Source organism: Oncorhynchus nerka, linkage group LG9a (assembly GCF_034236695.1).
Source record: "Oncorhynchus nerka isolate Pitt River linkage group LG9a, Oner_Uvic_2.0, whole genome shotgun sequence".
NCBI lineage: Eukaryota > Metazoa > Chordata > Actinopteri > Salmoniformes > Salmonidae > Oncorhynchus > Oncorhynchus nerka.
The window spans coordinates 30,885,844-30,907,573 of NC_088404.1; the positions used below are offsets into that span (position 1 = coordinate 30,885,844).

At 43.4% G+C, this 21,730-nt stretch overlaps 2 protein-coding genes across 2 annotated transcripts in view; one reads left to right on the forward strand and one right to left on the reverse strand.

Annotated features, from left to right (window-relative positions):
• The first annotated feature begins 263 nt into the window (after positions 1-263).
• Positions 264-8,820, forward strand: LOC115134861 (serine/arginine repetitive matrix protein 2-like). Its single transcript, XM_065022145.1, has 2 exons — positions 264-4,584; positions 5,563-8,820. Exons 1-2 carry the CDS (start codon positions 384-386, stop codon positions 6,270-6,272), a joined length of 4,911 nt encoding a protein of 1,636 aa, XP_064878217.1. The 5' UTR covers positions 264-383; the 3' UTR covers positions 6,273-8,820.
• Positions 8,821-19,575: 10,755 nt separating this feature from the next.
• fbxl13 (F-box and leucine-rich repeat protein 13) overlaps positions 19,576-21,730 on the reverse strand; it is a 29,030-nt gene continuing 26,875 nt past the window's right edge. The window contains exons 15-21 of the mRNA XM_029668926.2: positions 21,404-21,566; positions 21,188-21,307; positions 20,956-21,082; positions 20,786-20,869; positions 20,512-20,646; positions 20,276-20,439; positions 19,576-20,165 (exon numbers count right to left, since the gene is read on the reverse strand). Of these exons, the coding sequence (XP_029524786.2) occupies positions 19,952-20,165; positions 20,276-20,439; positions 20,512-20,646; positions 20,786-20,869; positions 20,956-21,082; positions 21,188-21,307; positions 21,404-21,566 (1,007 nt within the window). The 3' untranslated portion in view covers positions 19,576-19,951. The remainder of the gene's footprint in view (positions 20,166-20,275; positions 20,440-20,511; positions 20,647-20,785; positions 20,870-20,955; positions 21,083-21,187; positions 21,308-21,403; positions 21,567-21,730) is intronic.

Here is a 21,730-nt window from a genome sequence, read left to right on the forward strand (position 1 = left end):
ACTTTTAAACATTTTCCGTGCCTTGTTCTTTTTAGGACCGATTTAGCTCTGTACCTGTTTGTTTGGTGACATGCTGAAGCAACCAAAGACTACTTTAATCCCCCAAAACTCTTTCCCTTCTCCTTTCCTGTCTCTCTCACAGACATGGATACCCCCTTGAAGTGGACGCCCAATTCTTTATCCCTCACGTCCATTCCGTTTTTTTCTCTCTCTCTTTCTCCATCCCTCTCACATATGCAGACACCACTCTTAAGAAATCCCTCAGCCCCCTCCTCCTTATTCCCCTACTTTCCTCCCTCCCTCTCTCTGTCACAGCTTCCCACACACCGAGGTGGGGCTTTCACCCTCTCACCCTCTCATCATTCTTATAACTCAGGATAGCGATGGGGTTAGCTGTGCTTTACGTGTGCGGAGCCCTGCTGGCCATCTCCATGACCCCTGGGAACTATGCAAACCCCAGCGAGGGAAACTTCCAGTTGGGTACAGAATCTGGGAGCTGCCTAGTAACTCTAAAGCCTGCAGGGAAGTGTGGGGGAGAGGGGATAGAAGAGGAAGCATGCCCCTACCGATTTATCTTGCCTCCGCTGGACATCATGCTGCCCTGGCAGCTCAGGGAGTTGGAGAGGACGGTGAAGGAGGTGCAAAGGCTAAAGGAGACTGTGGAGCAGCTGAAGAGAGCCTGCATGGAGTGCAAGATGAGCCAGAGGGAGAGAGAGCGAGAGAGGCTGGGGGACAGAAAGAGGGAGAAGGAGAAAGAAGAGAAGGAGAAGGTGAGATTGGGAGACAGAGAGAGGGAGAAGGAGAAAGAGGGGGAGAAGAAGTCAGAGAGACAAGGGGGCAGAGAAAGGAAGATGGAGATGGAGAAGGACAGAGTGGAAGAAAGGGCCATGGAGAATGAGATAAATATTGTAGAGGAGAGAAAGAGAGAACGGGACAAAGGGTGTGAGAACGAATGGGAAAGGGAAAAGGAGAGCGATAGGGAGGAAAACAGGGAATGGGAGATAGAGAGGGAGAGAAAAATAGAGGATGAGACTAAGAGAGAGGAAGAGGAGGACAGGGAGACAGAGATGGAGAAAGAGAGCATTTTAGAAGGGGAGAGGGGGAGAGGGGGTGAGATAGACAGGGGGAGTGAAAATGAAAGAGATAGGTTATGGGAAACAAAGCTGCAAACTGAGAAGGAGAGTCAGGGGGATAAGGTAAGGAAGAAGGAGCTGGAGACTGAGAGAAAGCGTGAGGGGGATAAAGAGAAAGAGAAGGAGAGAGGGAGGGGAAATAGAGAAGAGATCCAGAAGAAGGAAGAACATCAGGTGGTGATAGAGAGGGAGAGGAAGATGGAGAATGAGAGGCAGAGTCAACATCCTTGGCAAGGGAAGGAGATAAAGAATGAGAAAAAGAAAGAGAGTGATCAAGAAAAGAAAGAAAGTGATCAAGAAGAGACCGGGAAGAAGATAGAGAAAGAGGTAGAAAAAACTGTCCAAAGTGTGCAGAGAGACAGCATAGGACTGGTGATGACAGATGATCAGGACACAACCTCACCCAGCCCAAGCACTGGTTTTAAACATGACTCAATCCCCAGACCTGACTCCTCAGGACCAGATCAAAAATCAAACTCCATCCCTAGACCTGCCACCAATCCCAGCCCAAGATCTAGCTCAGACACCAGCCGTGGATATATTTCAAGTCCTTCCTCCAGCTCAACCTCTAGCCCCAGATCTTCCTCCATCTCCAGCACAAGGACAAGCTCAAGCCTTAACACAAGCTCCAGTCAAAGGACCATCTCCTCTTTACCTCACCAGGGAACCACCAGGTCTGACCCCATCACAACCCCAAGTTCAGGCACCAGCTACAGGACTGCCAGAACCAGCCCAAGTATCACAACAAGCACAAACCAAACAACCACCAGCTCATCAAAAACGACTACTAGCCCAAGAAACAGACCTGTCCAGAAGCACAAGCCCAACCAAGCTAAACAGGCCATCAGACCCAGACTTAAGTCCAGACCACCCAGCCCAACTAGCGCCTCCAGCTTCACTAGCCTCAGCTCATGGACCACCACCACCAGCTCCAGCCCTGCATGGACAAGGACAAAAACAACAACAGGACTCAGCACTAAACCTAAACTAAAACCTAAACCAGGCCAAAAGCCTATTCCAGGCCTAAGACCTAAACCTGGACCAAAACAAAGGCCTGTTCTAAAGCCCAGCCCAACCAGCTCGTCCAGCTTCAACTCTAAGACCACTCTCAGAACTGGCTCAACTTCAACCCCTACTTGTAGCCTTAGCCCTGCAATCAGCTTTACAAGACCCAGTCTACAGTCCACTAAGACAAGTACCAGCCAAATCAGCACCATGCCGGGACACTCTTCAGCCACCACCACTAGTCCTAGCTCAAAGATTACCAGCCCAAGCTACAGGACCACTAGTTCCAGCCCTGTGGCCAGCAGTAGCAGTAGCTCAACTCCAGGAACTACAACCACTGCTAGACCTAGCCCAAGGATTACCAGTCCAAGCTCCAGAATTGGGTCCCGGTGGACCCCCAGACCTGACCTAAAGCCAAAACCAGGCACAAGGCCTATTCCAGGCCCCAGCCCCAAACCTGGATCAAAACCAAAGCCTGTCCTGAAGCTCAGACCATCAAGTCCAACTGGCTCCTCCAGCTCCATTCCAGAGGCCAATCCCAGAACTGGTTCTCTTCCAGCCACCACCATTAACCTTAGCCCACAGACCATCAGTTCAAGCATCCAGGCCAGCACTTCCAGCTCAAGTTCAACTCCAGAAACAACAACCACCACAAGCCCCAGCCCAAGGACTGGCTTCACTTCTCTCAGCTTAAGGTCCACTAGTACTAGCTCCAGCCCTGAGAGGACATATGTCCAAAACCCTGAACCCAACACAACGACTACCAGACCTAGGATTAAGCCCCGACCTGGCCTGCAGCCCAGACCTGACCTACAGCCCAAACCCGGCCTAAAACCTGAACTACAGCCCAAACCAGGCCCAAAGCCTATTCCAGGCTTAAGGACTAAACCTAGACCACAATCAAAGCTCATCTTAAAGCCCAGACCACCCAGCCCAACCAGCTTCAATCCAAAGACCAGTTACATAAATGATGCAACTTTAACCCCCACCACTAGCCTCAGCCCTGGGATCAGAAGCCACAGTCGTCAGACCATGACGACAAGCCAAAGTAGCACCACACTGGGCCACTCTCCAGGCACCACCCCAAAGATAACTAACCCAAGTTACAAGACCACTAGTTCCGGGCCTGGGGCCAACCACAGCAGTAGCAGTACCCCAACTCCAGGAACTACTACCTCCGCTAGACCTAGCTCAAAGATCACCCATCCAAGATCCAGAATTGGGTCCTGGTGGACTCGCAGACCCGGCTTAAAGCCCAAACCAGGCACAATAACAATTCCAGGACCCAGACCCAAACCTGGACCAAAGCTCAAACCTGCCTTTAAGCCCAGACCACCCAGTCCAACCAGCTCCTCCAAACCTGGCTCAACTCCAGACACCAACACTAGCCTCACCCCAAAGACCACCAGTCCAAGCTCCAGGACTACCAGCTCCAGCACAGGGATTAGCTTTACCCCCAGTCCAGGCAGTCTCAGCAGAACCACACCAAGTCAATCTCCATCAACCACCACTAGCTCTAGCTCAAAGATCACCAGTTCAAGGATCTGGACAGGCTCTTTCAGCTCAAGCATCATCACACTACACCAAACCAAAACCACCCCTAGCCCCAGCTCAATGACCAGATTCACTAGCCTCAGCTCAAGGACCCCCAGTACCAGCATCAGTCCAGAGACAAATTCTGCACAACATCCTGAACCCAGCTCAACAATCCCCAGACTTAGCATTAAATCCAAACCTGGCCTAAAACCCAAACCAGACCAAAAGCTCAAGCCAGGCCCAAGCCCTATTCCAGGTCCAAGACATAAACCGGGACCAAAACTTAAACCTGTCCTGAAGCCCAGAACTGCTCCAAAGCCCTGGTCCAAAACCACCACCCAAGGTCAAAGGACCACTTCTCCCACACCTAGCCCCAAGACATCTAGTACCTCAAGCCAAAGGACCACGACTGACCCCAGCCCACAAATGACCGCAATCCCTGGCTCAAGAACTACAAGACCTAACCAACAAACTACTCTCAGCTCTAGCTCAAAAAACATCTTTAACACTAGCCGGAAAACAACCACTAGCCCTGGCACAATTACCACTACTATTGCCAGTCTAAAACGTAAGACCAGCTCAAGCCAACAGATTAGTATAAACCCTAGCCCCAAAACATCCACTACTAAACCCATCCCATTGGCCAACTCTAACCATAGTCCAACTACCACCAACCCTGAGTCCTCTACCCCCAGCCCCATACTTGAGTCTTCCACCCCCAGTGTGAGAGCACTTCGTGTGAAGACCAGCCGGGTATCTGCTAGTCTGAATGACACAAAGGACACAAGTGGGCCAAAGGTTTTACAAGGAGGGCACCCAAAGGTCCTGCTCACAGAGAAGGACCAGGTAGGCAGCAAGACTGACAGAACAGGGAACCAGCCTCAAAACCCTGCACAGATTTCACCAGGAGGTAAGATAAATCAATTTGACTTGACCTGCTATTGTCTGCTATTTAAATGGGTTATGATAATTGCATTGCAGTTGACGAATACATACAGTGTAGTTTGAACTTAACGTTGGTTCATGTGCACTGTTCCTGTAAAAATACAAATAAACTGAAAGTCAATCTTTAAGGGTTCACAGAATCAAGCCATATCAAAACATATTATGTACCATTTGTTACCAGGTAGGCTATAGTAGATAGCAAATGTGCTGACTTATTAATAGGAAGATAAAAAAATGTGTATCATACTTTATATGATCAAGCTAAAGAAATATGGCAAATAAAAATTCAGAATACTGTCCACGAAAACCCTATTGCTATCCTCAGTGGTTAAGATAAATTATAAAGTTCTATTGACACTCATTGCAAAGGTATTCAAAACCTTTTGAATAACAAGGGCTGTTAAATATGATTGGTGTTTTCCTTGTTTACCATTTTGTTCTTTCTACTCCTGGTTGATCCTTCAAAGACCAGTGAAAACATAAAACAAAGGTATACACCTCACACACATGGTTATGGGCTTAAAAAAAATCAGACACCTGTACCATGTCAGATATAGAGTTGAAATGCATTACATTTTGAGTTTACATTCCAATATTACACTGTATATACATCACAGAAGACTGAAATATAACTACACTTTTTGACATAGCATTTTTGTCTGTTTAAATTGATTTTTTTAAACATTCCACGCATGAGGCCAAATCAGGCACGTTCGGTCATTGACTGCAGGAAATGACCGAACGTAGGCCTACAGCCAGGCCTATAGTAAGAAAGGACTACAGTAAGGCCTATAGTAAGAAAGGCCTAGAGTAAGGCCTATAGTAAGAAAGGCCTACAGTAAGAACATTTGTGTTTGTGTTACGCACCAAAGCACCTTTTTTCAGAAAGGATGACGGACTACTCTAAGCTTATTTTCTCATTCATTATCCTTCCACTCAACAGTTACCATGGCACCCAGAGACTGCTCTGACCACATGGCCAAGGGGGAAAGGAACAGTGGGGTCTACCAAGTGACCCCTGACCCTAAGAATGTAACCATCGCAGTGTTCTGTGACATGGAGTCTCATGATGGAGGGTGGACCATCATTCAGCTCCGTCAGGACGGCAGTGTGAACTTCAACAGGACATGGGCTGAATACCGGACGGGCTTCGGTAACATGAGGGCTGGGGAGTTCTGGCTGGGCAATGACCACATCCATCTCCTGACCCGACACAGGGAGATGGTCCTCCGGGTGGAGCTGGAAGACTTTAACAGAGTGAGGGAGTACGCAGAGTACAGGCTCTTCCGTGTGGCTGGCGAACGGCTGCGGTACCGCCTGTCTGTGGGTGGGTACTCGGGCACGGCGGGAGATGCACTTCAATTCAGCAAGAGTTACAACCACAACAACAGGTTCTTTACGACTCCTGACAGGGACTATGACCGCTACCCTTCAGGGAACTGTGGGGCGTACTACGACTCAGGCTGGTGGTTTGATGCCTGCATGGCTGCCAATCTCAATGGGAGATATTATGTGGGAAAGTACAAAGGGGTGAGGAACGGGATCTACTGGGGGACGTGGCATAATATATCTACAGAGTACTACCCAACCAATGACAGACAATCTTTCAAGACTGTCAGAATGATGATCAGGCCGAGAGGCTATGCAAAGTGAGCTAGACAGCTGGCTCTTCGTTTGGCGTACTCAGCTGTTGCAATTGTCAAACAGCGGGGCTGGGAAACCCTATAAGGCCTCAGCAATTTTTCAATGGGTCCGCGACATAAACAGGAAACATATGTATTTTTTTGGGAGGAGCACTGTTTATTAATGTGCAAATGCAGACATTCAGATTGTACTGCTGTTTCCTATTTTGGGTGTTTATAGTGGTTGTTATTTAACAAGCAGTTTGAATATATTGTATCTTATGTACTCTTTGAAATATTATAGTGGGTCAACCCCTACATCTTCTTGATTTCTTGACACAGTTTTTTCCCCCAATCGCTTTGGTGCTATTTTCTCAAGAATGTGGTACATTTTCTAAAAATTTTGAACAAAACTCCAAACTGCTAATACATATAAACACAGCAAGTATTTTATTCAAAACCTTTTATTTTGCATTCATTTTGTTCGGAGACATCTTTCACCACACAACCATTGAGCCAAAATATAAGTTTACAGTGAAATACCATGATAACATTGATTTAATCACCAAAATACAACATAATGATATCTTCTCAATTTAGTTGTTTTAACAACCAGTTAATTAAATAGCAAAATATGCAAGATACATGGTCCAAAATTGCCCTTTGAATGTAATATGCTACAGTACTGTAAATTACAGTAGGTTACACTGTTTTAGCAGAAGGTAATACATTTGCACTACCCATCACAATTTACAAAAAAATTGAATTTCCATCATTTCTATCCAATGTGTGATCAAAAGTGTGATCAACTTTCAAAATCATTGATGCAAAAAATAAATATATTGTTCAGCTACAATTACAACATAAACTCGGCAAAAAAAGAAACGTCTCTTTTTCAGGACCCTCTCTTTTAAACATAATTGGTAAAAATCCAAATAACTTCACAGATCTTCATTGTAAAGGCTTTAAACACTGTTTCCCATGCTTGTTCAAACAATGAATGAACATGCACCTGTGGAACGGTCGTTAAGACACAAACAGCTTACAGACGGTAGGTAATTAAGGTCACAGTTATGAAAACTTAGGACACTAAAAGAGGCCTTTCTACTGACTCTGAAAAACACCAAAAGAAAGATGCCCAGGGTATTGCTCATCTGCGTGAACGTGTCTTGGGCATGCTGCAAGGAGACATGAGGTCTGCAGATGTGGCCAGGGAAATAAATTGCAATGTCTGTACTGTGAGACGCCTAAGACGGCGCTACAGGGAGACAGGACGGACAGCTGATCGTCTTCGCAATGGCAGACCACGTGTAACAACACCTGCACAGTATCGGTACATCCGAACGTCACACCTGCGGGACAGGTACAGAATGGCAACAACAACTTTCCGAGTTACACCAGGAATGCACAATCCCTCCATCAGTGCTCAGAGAGGGTGGACTGAGGGCTTGTAGGCCTGTTGTAAGGCAGGTCCTCACCAGACATCACCGGCAACATCGTCGCCTATGGGCACAAACCCACCGTCGCTGGACCAGACAGGACTGGCAAAAAGTGCTCTTCACTGACCAGTCACGGTTTTGTCTCACCAGGGGTGATGGTCGGATTCACGTTTATCTTCGAAGGAATGAGCGTTACACAGAGGGTCCGTCATGGTCTGGGGCGGTGTGTCACAGCATCATCGGACTGAGCTTGTTGTCATTGCAGGCAATCTCAACGCTGTGCGTTATAGGGAAGACATCTTCCTCCCTCAGGTGGTACCCTTCCTGCAGGCTCATCCTGACATGCCCTTCAGCATGACAATGCCACCAGCCATACTGCTCATTCTGTGTGTGATTTCCTGCAAGACAGGAATGTCAGTGTTATACCATGGCCAGCGAAGAGCCCGGATCTCAGTCCCATTGAGCACGTCTGGGACCTGTTGGATTGGAGGGTGAGGGCTAGGGCCATTCCCCCCAGAAATGTCCAGGAACTTGCAGGTGCCTTGGTGTAAGAGTGGGGTAACATCTCACAGCAAGAACTGGCAAGTATGGTGCAGTCCATGAGGAGGAGATGCACTGCAGTACTTCATACAGCTGGTGGCCACACCAGATACTGACTGTTACTTTTGATTTTGACCCCCCCCCCCCCCCCCCCCTTTGTTCAGGGACACATTATTCAATTTCTGTTAGTCACATGTCTGTGGAACTTGTTCAGTTTATGTCTCAGTTGTTGAATATTATGTTCATACAAATATTTACACATGTTCAGTTTGCTGAACATAAACCCAGGTGACAGTGAGAGGACGTTTATTGTTTTTGCTGAGTTTAGGTGTACTGTAATCAAATTAAACAAATTCAATTCATTAAAATAACATGACATTTAACATAGACTAGTTTGCATCAAGGATGCCTTGAACGTTTGGCCAAAGGTTCTCATTGACATCCCAGTAAATGTCGTCATTGTTAATCCACAGTTAATCCACATGGGAAAAAACCTTTTGCCCTGGCGAATATAAGCCTGACATACACTACCGGTCAAAAGTTTTAGAACACCTACTCATTCCGGGGTTTTTCTTTATTTTACAATTTTCTACATTGTAGAGTAATAGTAAAGACATCAAAACTATTTAATAACACATATGGAATCATGTAGTAACCAAAAAAAGTGTTAAACAAATCAAAATATATTTTATATTTGAGATTCTTCAAATAGCCACCCTTTGCCTTGATGACAGCTTTGCACACTCTTGGCATTCTCTCAACCAGCTTCATGAGGTAGTCACCTGGAATGCATTTCAATTCACTGCTGTGCCTACGTAAAAGTTAATTTGTGGAATTTCCTTCCTTCTTAATGCATTTGAGCCAATCAGTTGTGTTGTGACAAGGTATACAGAAGATAGCCCTATTTGGTAAAAGACCAAGTCCATATTATATCAAGAACAGCTCAAATAAGCAAAGAGTAACAACAGTCAATCATTACTTTAAGACATGAAGGTCAGTTAATACGGAAAAATGTCTAGAACTGTTTAAGTTTCTTCAAGTGCAGTCGCAAAAACCATCAAGCGCTATGATGAAACTGGCTCTCATGAGGACCGCCACAGGAATGGAAGACCCAGAGTTATCTCTGTTGCAGAGGATAAGTTCATTAGAGTTACCAGCCTCAGATATTGCAGCCCAAATAAATGCTTCACAGAGTTCAAGTAACAGACACATCTCAACATCAACTGTTCAGAGGAAACTGTGAATCAGGCATTCATGGTCGAATTGCTGCAAAGAAACCACTACTAAAGGACACCAATAAGAAGAAGAGACTTGCTTGGGCCAAGAAACACGAGCAATAGACATTAGACCGGTGGAAATTTGTCCTTTGGTCTGGAGTCCAATTTGTAGATTTTTGGTTGCAACCGTTGTGTCTTTGTGAGACGTGGTGTGGGTGAACTGATGATCTCCGCATGTGTATTTTCCATCGTAAAGCATGGAGGAGGTGTTATGGTGTGTGGGTGCTTTTCTGGTGACACGATCTGTGATTTATTTAGAATTCAAGGCACACTTGACCAGCATGGTTACCACAGCGTTACGCCATCCAATCTGGTTTGGGCTTAGTGGGACTATCATTTGTTTTTCAACAGGACAACGACCCAACACACCTCCATGCTGTGTATGGGCTATTTTATCAAGAAGGAGAGTGATGGAGTGCTGCATCAGATGATCTGGTCTGCACAGTCCCCTGTCCTCAATCAAATTGAGATGGTTTGGGATGAGTTGGACTGCAGAGTGAGGGAAAAACAGCCAACAAGTGCTCAGCATATGTGGGAACTCCTTCAAGACGGTTGGAAAAGCATTCCAGGTGAAGCTGGTTGAGAGTGTGCAAAGCTGTCATCAAGGCAAAGGGTGACTTTTGACAAAATCTAAAATCTCCAATATATTTTGATTTGTTTAACACTTTTCTGGTTACTACATGAGTCCATATGTGTTATTTCATAGTTTTGATGTCTTCACTATTATTCTACTATGTAGAAAATAGTACAAATAAAGAAAAACCCTTGAATGAATAGACGTTCTAAAACTTTTGAACGATAGCGTAGGTCTGGATTGATGTCAATGCATGACTCATCCACGGCATGGAGGAGGGTGGACACTCATGGGGATGGTGATCATACACCTTCCTCCTGTATCGAAATCATATATTGTATTTTACTGTATTGTAGTCACTTTAGATAAAAACGTCTGCTACGTAAATGGCATATATTACTGAATTACAGTACTGTATTGGCCAATGCAATTTTAGTAAAGCAGTGTGAAACCCCCCCACAAAAGGAGGCCAGCGATTTTGGATACATGTACTGTATAGGGGAATTCTTTTTTTTTTTACCTAGAGTGAAGTAAAATCATAATAGTTATCATCATAATAGTACATTACAGTATATCATATCATTACAGTATATATCACAAACATACATTTCCATTATGTAGTTCTCAAAATCTGTTGTAGACAAACCAGTGTAAAATCTATCGGTTTACCAATCGGTTAAGTGATTATCAATTCATAAGAGCAGTCGGATTGAGTAATAGTAAAATGTATTTCATAAAATGAGAAGGCAATCATATCAAAAGTAATGTGAGCATTGCATTATGAAAAGCAATTACTTTATGGACATGTATTGCAATATGTAACATGTATTACTAGATTAAACATTGATTAAGTTGACTAAATTATTTTGTGTGTTGTACTTAGGGAATTTAAAATGTGCTTAGAGTTTTGAAAAAACTGCCTTTTTAAGTATCTGTTTTGACATTTGTACTAAGCGTTGTGAAAATGTACCACATACTTGTGAAAATTGCACAGAAGGGATTGAATTATTTTTATCATTGGGTTTTGGAAAAGCCTGCTTTGTTGGTACAATACTGCCACATAGTGTTCTGAAATGAAACACCACTTTTTTATGGATTCAAAATGGAACAATTTTAATCTGTGGAAAAGATGTAGAGTTCCTGAAGTAATATATTATAAGATACCTTATTATCTATGGTATGTAAGGTTACTGTGTGAAAGTATTGTTGGAAAGCGTTTTCGTAGAAGTCTTTCGCCTGTGACGAGAAAGGAAAATACTCAGAGGGTGGTCCTGTATGGCTCAGCTGTTAAAGAATGACGCTTGCACTGCCAGGGTTGTGGGTTAGATTCCCAGGACCACATCAAATGTATGCATGCATTGCTGTAGCTCGCTTTGGATAAAAGTCACTGCTAAATGGCATATATTATTGCAATGAAAAGATGTAGAAAGACTTTTTCATTGTACTGGAATGATTGATGATTGTTGTAATGTTTTTTTTTTATTCTCAGTCATTTTTACGGGAGAAAATGTAATGCGGTCAAAAAATCGTAACTTAATTTCCTTTTTTGATGTGTTCAGTCTCTTGACTTTCTATACAAACATGTTTGAACTAAGCCCAGGAAATGAAGTATACCTATTAATCTTCTGATTCAAATACCTACTATACAGTGTGAATTTTAGCATGTAAATCTTGGTGGGGCAAAAAAAGAAAAAGTGGTATGCATGCCAGCAAAGCTACACTACACAACACTAAACAAATCATGAATTGCACTATAACGGTGACAAACGGTGCACACAAACTGTTTGGGCCTATATAAAGCTGTCCCAACAGCAGAGTCTCAACAGCAGTAACAACACCTTACCACTGCTACACCTTGCTATCAGCAGAGCCTTGTCTGGCAGCGAAACAGTTCATTCAGCCTCATTTATTGCCTTTTTAAAAAACATAGCTGATATGGCTGACTTGCTTAAACAAATGTGGTTTCTACTGACAATTGAGATGTTCAAACTATGGCATAAGGGGACAGCAAGTAGATAAGAGGCAATCTGTAATTTCAATTAAGACATTAATGAGCGAGCTAGGACGGATGTAGTCAATATAACTAAACTATTTATTCAGCACTTTTGAAATGTACAGTGACAGAATTCAGAACATGGGCCATTCTTACAGTGTTCTCCCTGTACACCAAGTCAGAACCATAGGATAAATAAAGGGGTCATATAAGCAGACAAAGAAATCTCTTACAATACTCAATGATTACATCTCTCAAAAACAGGTTACAGGCTACATGTGCACCACCAAGTCAGAACAGCAGGCGAAATTAAGAGGTGAAAATAGACCAAATTATTATGGTGAGGCACATGGGCTACTAACAGCTTACTACACAACATACACTTAGTATTACTTTCTTAGCTACAGTATACATATCTCCCTGGCATATTACATCATTTATGCAGCAGCATACAAGACATTGTTGGACTCACATTTTTGGACTCACCTTGTTGTGCTGTGCTCACTTGAACAGGAAGGTGGCACTGTCTGTGAATTCTGTCATCATACTTTGTCATCAAAGTCTAGCATTCTCTGGATTTATGGTGTCACGGCTCCTTCTCTGCAGTGCAGGGGCGGTTCCTCCTGCAGGCAGAGGGTCGTTAGTGATTGGAGTCACCTGGGCTCAAAGTATTTAAACTGTTTCACTAATCACTCTTGTCTCTCTCTCTGCTCCTCCAGGTATGATCCTGTTTTGTTTGTTCCTTTGTAGTTGATCCTGTTTTGTTTGTTCCTTTGCATAGTTTTCACTCAGTCATTCACACACACAGATTCACGCATCCCTGCACTTTACATACACCTTACATTATGATACTTTCACACCTCATTCCTTTTTCTTTGTTTAAAGTTAATAGTTTTGGTTTACAATAAAGAACCTTTTTGATTGGCCTATACCTGTTGTTCGCGTCCCCTCATTTTTGCCACAGGCTATGAGCCGGCCTGTGACAATGGTGCTTTCAAGACTGGGAACTTGAAAGCATAAAAAAAAGGTTGAATCATGATGACGTCAGTGATCTTCAGGTCCTAGCTCTAGAAAGAGGCAGAGATTCCGAGTTAGATGAAAGTTCAAAACGTATTTTCCCAGTCATACTTAATTTTTCCCCGAGTTCCCAGTTGTCTTGAATTCACTAAAGTCAGATTTTGCAGTTCCGAATTAAGTTGTTTTGAGTGCATCGCAAATCATGCTCCATTGGCAGCATGGCCAATGTTGAATGTTTATCATTTTAAACTCGGAAATGAGACCCTTAATCTTAGACATGGGACCACACAGCCACTCCACTGAATAGCAGACTAATGGTTGCTTTGCAATGCTTGCAGTTAGCCACTGATTCCTCCCAAACCATTCATTGTTGAATTTGCGATTTCCAACTTGTGTAATGGACGATGAGCATTGATACGTTTTATCTGTAATTTCTCTTCATTATGACAAGGATTAAAAAAGGATTTGCCAGTAGATTGTCACCTTTATTCATGATGACTGCTAGCAAAGATTTTCAGTCCAATCAAAGCTACTGTAGATATGTGATTTGACTTCATTTTATTTGTGGCCAATGACCTTGAGCCTTCTTGGATGGGCACTTCTAATGTAACTCTTTGGCAGCACCCAAGGGGCTAGAATTATTTTGCTTTACCCTTAGACTTAGCGGTGACGTTGTATCCCCATGAGTGACAGAACACTGAGCCAATCACGGCCCAACACTCCATATTTTCTGCTGGCTTGCCCCACCACCATTGAAAGCACTGAGCTATGCTGAAACACCTCCATTTTGGAGCTGCCTTATTCAAGAAAACAAAAGAGACCAACTTTGTATGCGGCTCAATTTGATTTGGATTGGATTTGATTTGAATTATATATATATTTTGACATTGTTTGCAAACTGATATGTATTAATGCAAAACAGGCAAGCTATAAATGTGGCGTTCAGAGCCCCAGCTGCCCTGAACGACGGGTCGCCCCTGCTACTATATATACACTTCTCTAAACACTATCACACTATCCAAATGTGTCTTCTCTGTGTGAGAAGCCAAACAGTCTCTACCAAGAGGTCTGGCTGCACCCTATAACCATAGTCCCAAATCCCGCGATTCCCTCTCAATCACAACATTGGTGGCAGCAGTGGGATAATATCTCAGGTCTTCTTTGTTCATCTTAATTTGGAACTAAGTTAATTAACATTTACAAAGTGAAAGTCTTAGGGCAATGAGTCTGCAGTAACGAACAGGTAAATGAGCCACTGGATGGCAATGTTCACGCCATCCTTCAATTATCTGGGACTACATTTCCAAACACCCAGAGATATTTTAGTGAGCCTCCTGGCCCATTCACTAGACGTTTTTGATAGGACAAGGGCGTATTCATTAACCAATTCTGTTTCAAAACGGAAGCATACTGAACGAAACTGGGAGGGACTTACATGAATGTGTCCAAAAGAAACGTGCAACTGTTTGGACTAATGATTACACCCCAGGGCTAGAAGATTACCTAGTAAAGGAGTTGGAACCTTTTACAGTCTATGGTTGGAACCTGTCCTTGACCAAAATAGTATTGTCTTTCCGCAGGACGTGGAGCGCATCAAATGGTTTCATATTTCTACTCAACTCCACAGTAAGCACCCCTCGTGCGATGTTTATGTTCAGGATTGTTTATGGTCGGTGACCATGTTGTTCTGCGAACCAATGTGTCGGTCTCTGACTTTTACGTTGGTGGTCCCTGGCAGCATGTCCAAATGTTCTCGACCTCTCCCTGCGCTTCAACCACGAAAGAGGTGAATAAGCACTCGAAGCAGTGGACTCTAGTTGTTAACCCCTTTAGCAAAGTGCGGGTTCAGCGCCAATGTAACATCTCCATACGACGTATAGACCCGCACGCTTTTCCCGAGGCGAACCGGGCCTTCATCACCATTCACGGTACCAGTGCAGATCAGGGCGTCAAACTAGACAACTTTCAGGTTCTCTACGATGACCAAAACAAGGAACTGTTTATCATGTCCAAGAAAGTCAACAATGTGACAGTTGAGCTGACAACTCCCATTAAAAGTGTTGAGTGTTTCGGTTTGTGATGTTCAACCATGAGTTTAGAGCCACTGTTTGCATCATGAATCAAAGTAGGCCAATCAGAGAATAGCTCTTAGTTGTACTAACTGTACTAGGATCAGACTGTCAGCTGATGCTCATAATTACATCATTGATCTGATGACCCGTAACCAAGCACTTCCCCTAACTCTTATAAAACCAGTGATCAGATAGATATCACATGTCCTACTCTGTGTGTGTGTGTGTCAGACCTTTACATCACCACTCAAGGAGAGGGCAATGTGCGTGTCAAGAAGATGGAGTGTGATACCTGAAGGTTGAAGACAGAGAGTGGAAACTGTGCTGCACGCAGTCAAAATTAATATGAATGGGATTAAAGCTGTACTGTCAAGATAAATATGAATAAGATTATGTGACTAAAACTACAGCCACGTCGTCTTGTTATAATGCCGGAGCCCCTTCTCCCTCTGTGAATGCAAGTATAAGGAGGAGACAGCTGAGCATAAGAAATAATGATGGCCCCACCCAAAGTCAAATGGTTCTGGCCTCATGTAGCTTTCTGTGATGACATGCTTTAACCCCTTACCTATATCCCAAGGCTCTTATAGATGTGAAAAGATTAGATACCAATCAATTCAAAGTTAGAAACTCCTAGCCTATCCGTGGGCAACATACACTACATGGTCAAAAGTATATGGACATCTCATTCCAAAATCATGGGCATTAATATGGAGTTGTTCCCCCCTTTGCTGCTATAACAGCCTCCACTCTTCTGGAAAGGTTTTCCACTAGATGTTGGAACATTGCTGGGGGACTTGTTCCATTCAGCCACAAGAGCATTAGTGAGGTCGGACACTGATGTTGGGCGATTAGGCCTGGCTCGCAATCGGCGTTCCAATTCATCCCAAAATTGTTCAATGGGGTTGTGGTCAGAGCTCTGTGCAGGCCAGCCCAGTTTTTCCATACTGATCTCAACAAACCATGGTAATCTTAGGCTTGTGTGCGGTTGCTCGGCCATGGAAACCCATTTCATGAAGCTCCCGACAGTTATTGTGTTGACGTTGCTTCCAGAGGCAGTTTGGAACTCGCTAGTGAGTGTTGCAAACAAGGACAGACGATTTTTACATACTTCAGCACTCAACAGTCCCGTTCTGTGAGCTTGTGTGGCTTACCACTTCGCGTCTGAGCTGTTGTTGCTCCTAGATGTTTCCACTTCACAATAACAGCCCTTACAGTTGACTGGGGCAGCTCTAGCAGGGCAGACATTTGATGAACTGACTTGTTGGACAGGTGGTATCCAATGACGGTTCCACGTTGTAAGTCACATAGCTCTTCAGGAAGGCCATTCTACTGCCAATATTTGTCTATGGAGATTGCATGGCGGTGTGCTCGATTTTATACACTTGTCAGCAACGGGTGTGGCTGAAATAGCCGAATCCACTCATTTGAAGGGGTGTCAACATACTTTTGTATATATAGTGTACAGTTGAATTCATAAGTTAACATAAAACTCGTTTTAGCCAAATACATTTATACTCAGTTTTTCGTAATTCCTGACATTTAATCAGAGTAAAAATGTCCTGTGTTAGGTCAGTTGCGATCACCACTTATTTTAAGAATGTGAAATGTCAGAATAATAATAGAGAGAATTATTTATATAATCTTTTATTTCTTTCATCACATTCCCAGTGGGTCAGAAGTTTACATACACTCAATTAGTATTTGGTAGCATTGCCTTTACATGTTTTACTTGGGTCAAATATTTCAGGTAGGCTTCCACAAGCTTCCCACAATAAGTTGGGTGAATTTTGGCCCATTCCTCCTGACAGAGCTGGTGTAACTGAGTCAGGTTTGTAGGCCTCCTCGCTTGCACACTTTTTCAGCTCTGCCCACAATTGTTCAATCTTTACTAACGACATGCCACTAACTTTGAGTAAAGGCAGAGTTTCTATGTATGCGAATGACTATACACTATACACGTCAGCTACTACAGTGACGGAAATGACTGCAACACTCAACAAAGAGCTGCAGTTAGTTTCGGAGTGGGTGGCAAGGAATAAGTTAGCCCTAAATATTTCTAAAACTAAAAGCATTGTATTTGGAACAAAACACTCACTAAACCATTAACCTCAACTAACTTTTGTAATAAATAATGTGAAAATTTAACAAGATGAGATGACTAAACTGCTTGGAGTAACCCTAGATTGTAAACCGTCATGGCCAATGTCACGCCCTGGCTATAGAGCGGCTTTTATTATCCATTTTGGTTACGCCAGGGTGTGACTAGGGTGGGCATTCTAGTTTCTTTATTTCTATGTTTTCTGTTTCTATGTTTTGGCCGGGTATGGTTCTCAATCAGGGACAGCTGTCTATCGTTGTCTCTGATTGGGAATCATACTTAGGCAGCCTGTTTTGCCACCTTAGTTGTGGGTAGTTGTCTTTGTTAGTGGCCTGTATAGTCGAAGTAAGTGTCACGGTCGTGTCCTTATTCTTTGTTTTGTTGGCGACATTTATAAATAAATGCTGCACCTTGGTCCGGTCTTTTCCACCATGACGACGATCGTGACAGTCAAAACATTGATGCAGTAGTAGCTAAGATGGGGAGAAGTCTATAATAAAGCGATGCGCTGCCTTCTTAACAACACTATCAACAAGGCAGGTCCTACAGGCCCTAGTTTTGTCGCACCTTGACTACCGTTGAGTCGTGTGGTCAGGTGCCACAAAAAAGGACTTAGGAAAATTGCAGTTGGATCAGAACAGAGCCGCACGGCTGGCCCTTGAATGTATAGAGAGAGCTAATATTAATAATATGCATGTCAATCTCTCCTGGTTGAAGTGGAGGAGAGATGGACTTCATCGCTACTTTTATTTATGAGAGGTATTCACATGTATAAGACATGCCACAAGAGGTCTCTTCACAGTCCTCAAATCCATAACAGACTATGGGAGGCACACAGTGCTAAATAGAGCCATGAATTCATGGAACTCAATTCCACATCAAGTAACTAATGCCACCAGTAAAATTATATTTAAAAAACAGATGAACACAAACATTGGCACACACACACACGATATACATACACATGGATTTAGTACTGTAGATATGTGGTAATGGTGGAGTAGGGGCCTGAGGGCACACAGTGTGTGGTGAAATCTGTGAATGTATTGTAATGTTTTAAAAATGGTATAAACTGCCTTAATTTTGCTGGACCCCATGAAGAGTAGCTTCTGGATCCATAATAAATCCAAATCCAAATAGCCATAAATATTCACGATTCATTCAGGATTATCTGTAACCATGGTAACATCCACATTTAATGTAGAAGTGTTTAGAAACATTATATTCTTACTTATAATAAAAGTGACTCCAAAATGACACATTTTTTACCATTAATTTCTTCTGGGCACAAAATAATCTGAAACACAACCAAAACTAACTGCAAATGCATCCAAAAAGATTGTAGAGTCACAAGCTTGATGTAGTCATTGCGTGCTAGGGATATGGGACCAAATACTAAACTTTTGACTACTTTATTCATAAGAGGTGTCAATAATTTTGACACCTACCCTTTTGAGGAAAACTATTACTTGTTAAACAAAATCTTTCTCTGAGAAATTGTATTAGTATAACATTAATTTCCCCCCAAAATATTACTCAGTATTTGATTTATTTTATGACATGGAAAAATGTGTTGTTTTGCCCCTGACCAAGGCAGTTAACCCATTGTTTCCCTGGCGCCGAAGACGTGGATGTCAATTAAGGCAGCCCCCCCTGTACCTCTGATTCAGAGGGGTTGGGTTAAATGCGGAAGACACATTTCAGTTGAAGGCATTCAGTTGTACAACTGACTAGGTATCCCCCTTTCCCTTCAGTTATTATTGCTCATCTTTATCAAGGGTGCCAATTTCTTACCCAAGCAAACAGTCTACAACTGATTTCTGTTCTCAATCTATTGTTTTAGAAGTGAATAACATGCCTGAAAGTAAAGGCTATGCTACATATGTGATAACGGAAACTGCAGGCTATATTATATGTCTATATACAGTTGTAGCACATGATCATGGTTAGTAGAGGTAACTCAGTCATGTTTCTGCTTTAGCCAACTGTTGTTGTCACGAGAAATATAGTGGCATGCTGGCAGCCAGGCTAGTTCAGTCATTGTCTTTGTGGTCATCAGCAGAGCTCTTAGATTGAAACACTGAACAACATTCAGGTCTCACATATTCAGTCAGGTATTGAGCGTGAAGTCTAACTGGACTTTTGAGAAGTTCAGAGACTGCTGTGGTTAGTGTGTGTGCAACAGTCAAAGCAAGAAGAACTCTTAAGACTTTCTTACCACAGGGTGGAAACTGCAAAATGTACAAAATAGGTTTGGGGGGATCAATTTCCTGCAAATAAAAAAAACTGGGAAAAGTGTTGACAATGACAAATAAATCTAATCATATTGAGGACATTTATTTTTTTATGATTATTTCCAAGCTAAAATTGATGTAATTATGAAATTCAATCATCTGTGTTGCAATGCATAGAAGAAAGCTTTGAAACAGTATGATGCAGAAGCTTTGCATAAATGTATATACTGCATAAATGTATATACTGCATTGATTCTCAGATACAAAATATTGTTTTCTGGTTATTAATCTTTGGCCATTCCTTTCCATTGCTTGATATCTGAGCTAGAGTTAATGTAAGGTGCAGTGTATGTGTTAGGGATTTGATTTACCGTAGATTGTGAGGCGGTGTGTGTGTACTGTATAAACTAAGTCGTTGTGCATTTGTTTATCTTCATGGACTGTGTGTGTATTCATGCTGTATTCATTCGTAGTCCTCTCCACAGGCCTTTATCAAATTCTTCTTTTTGTTGTTTCTTGGTGCTGGCTCCTCTTCCTCCCAGGTGTCCTGGATCTTGCCGGGTCGTCCGATTGGCTGCAGCAGCTGGCCAAGACTGTCATAGCCGAACCAGTAGGGGGCGTCATCGTTACTGTGCTCCCACTTCTCAACACAGGGCTGGAGCCTCAGAGCCGCCTGCCTACACACACATACACACACATACACACACATTGCTACTGTGCTCCCAGTGTTACATCTTTAGTTTCTAGACATTTCATTTCAGTTGAAGTGTGTGTATTCATGTCTTACTTGGATATTCCCCTGCAGTAGACCATGTTGATGGTGTTGAGCTGTGGGCAGCCTGTCTGTAGGAAGCGTGGTGTGCGATCAGTCAGCAGAACACAGCCACTCACGTCCAGCTCTCTCAGGAAGTGACGCCCTACTGTCAGGTACTGTACCGCCAGGTCTGTCATCTGATAGGGGAAGTGCATAGACAATAGGCAAGATATTTTGGTAATATTGTTTGTTTGTGTGTGTGTGAATACCTTTGGGCAGCCAGGCATGCGTAACGTGACTATAGTCCTGCAGTAGAAGGACAGAGCCTTGATGGCCTGGTCAGATAGAGCTACACAGTGAGACACGTCAATATACTCCAGACCTCTCGCCTGCCTGCAGAACTTCTGCTTTCACAGGGAGAACAGGAGAGAGAAGAGGAGGAGGGTTACTTTAAGAAGTGAATTCCTTTAACACTCTTTCAATGAGGTGTCACAGACAGTCAAAAGGTACTGTGCAGACTGCAGAACACAAAGTAAACAGTACCTCTATGCCAATGTCAGTGATCCAGACACACTCAGAGGCAACCAGCTTCTTCAGGCCAGGGTTCCCACCTAGAGCAATCAACCCCTGAAAACACAAGTTGTGTTGTTGGAGTGTTTTAGATAGCTAACTGTAATACGACACACCTACACGGCAACGTATGGGAGCATTACCTGGTCCATGATGTTGCAGCCACTGATGTCCAGAGAGAGGAGAGAGGAACAGCTACTGAGCCACTCCAGACCAGAATTAGACAGGTTATCACAGTAAGACACACTCAGGTGGTTCAGCTTACTGCACCTGTACACACACACACACACACACACACACACCACGCCAGTCTGTCAGTGTGTACAGTACTTGTGTGTAATATATGCGTGTGTGTGAGTTTTTATATGACCTTACTTTTGAGCCACCCTCATGATAGCTAAGTCGTTGATACGGCTGCAGTTGCTCAGATTCAGCTCCCGCAGTTTAGAGGCAGAAGGCCCCTCAGTCAGGTACCGCAGCCCCATGTCACTCACCCTACGAACACACACGAGCGCACACACACAAGCAGTCAGGTAGCACAGCCCGATATCATCTAACGTAGAGAGACAAAACACACGCGCACACACACACCTGCTACAGTGTGAGATGTTGAGGTAGACCAGGTTTTTGAGGGCGCCCATAGACTTTAGGCTGGAGTCAGTCATTCTAGGGCAGTCAGCAGCATGGAGTCTCGTAAGGCCTGGAGAGCTACGACACAGAGCCCTCCAACTGATGTCTGACATACGACGGTTACCTACAAAAACACGGACAACTGTAATAACACGCACCATAACAAACAAAGTGTGTGTGTTGATACTGCCCCTGAACCATTTGTCATGACTAATCACATCCTCAGAAACAAACTGACCATCTCCTTTGGCTGAAGAGCTATAATGATTGGCTAATCACTTAACAGTG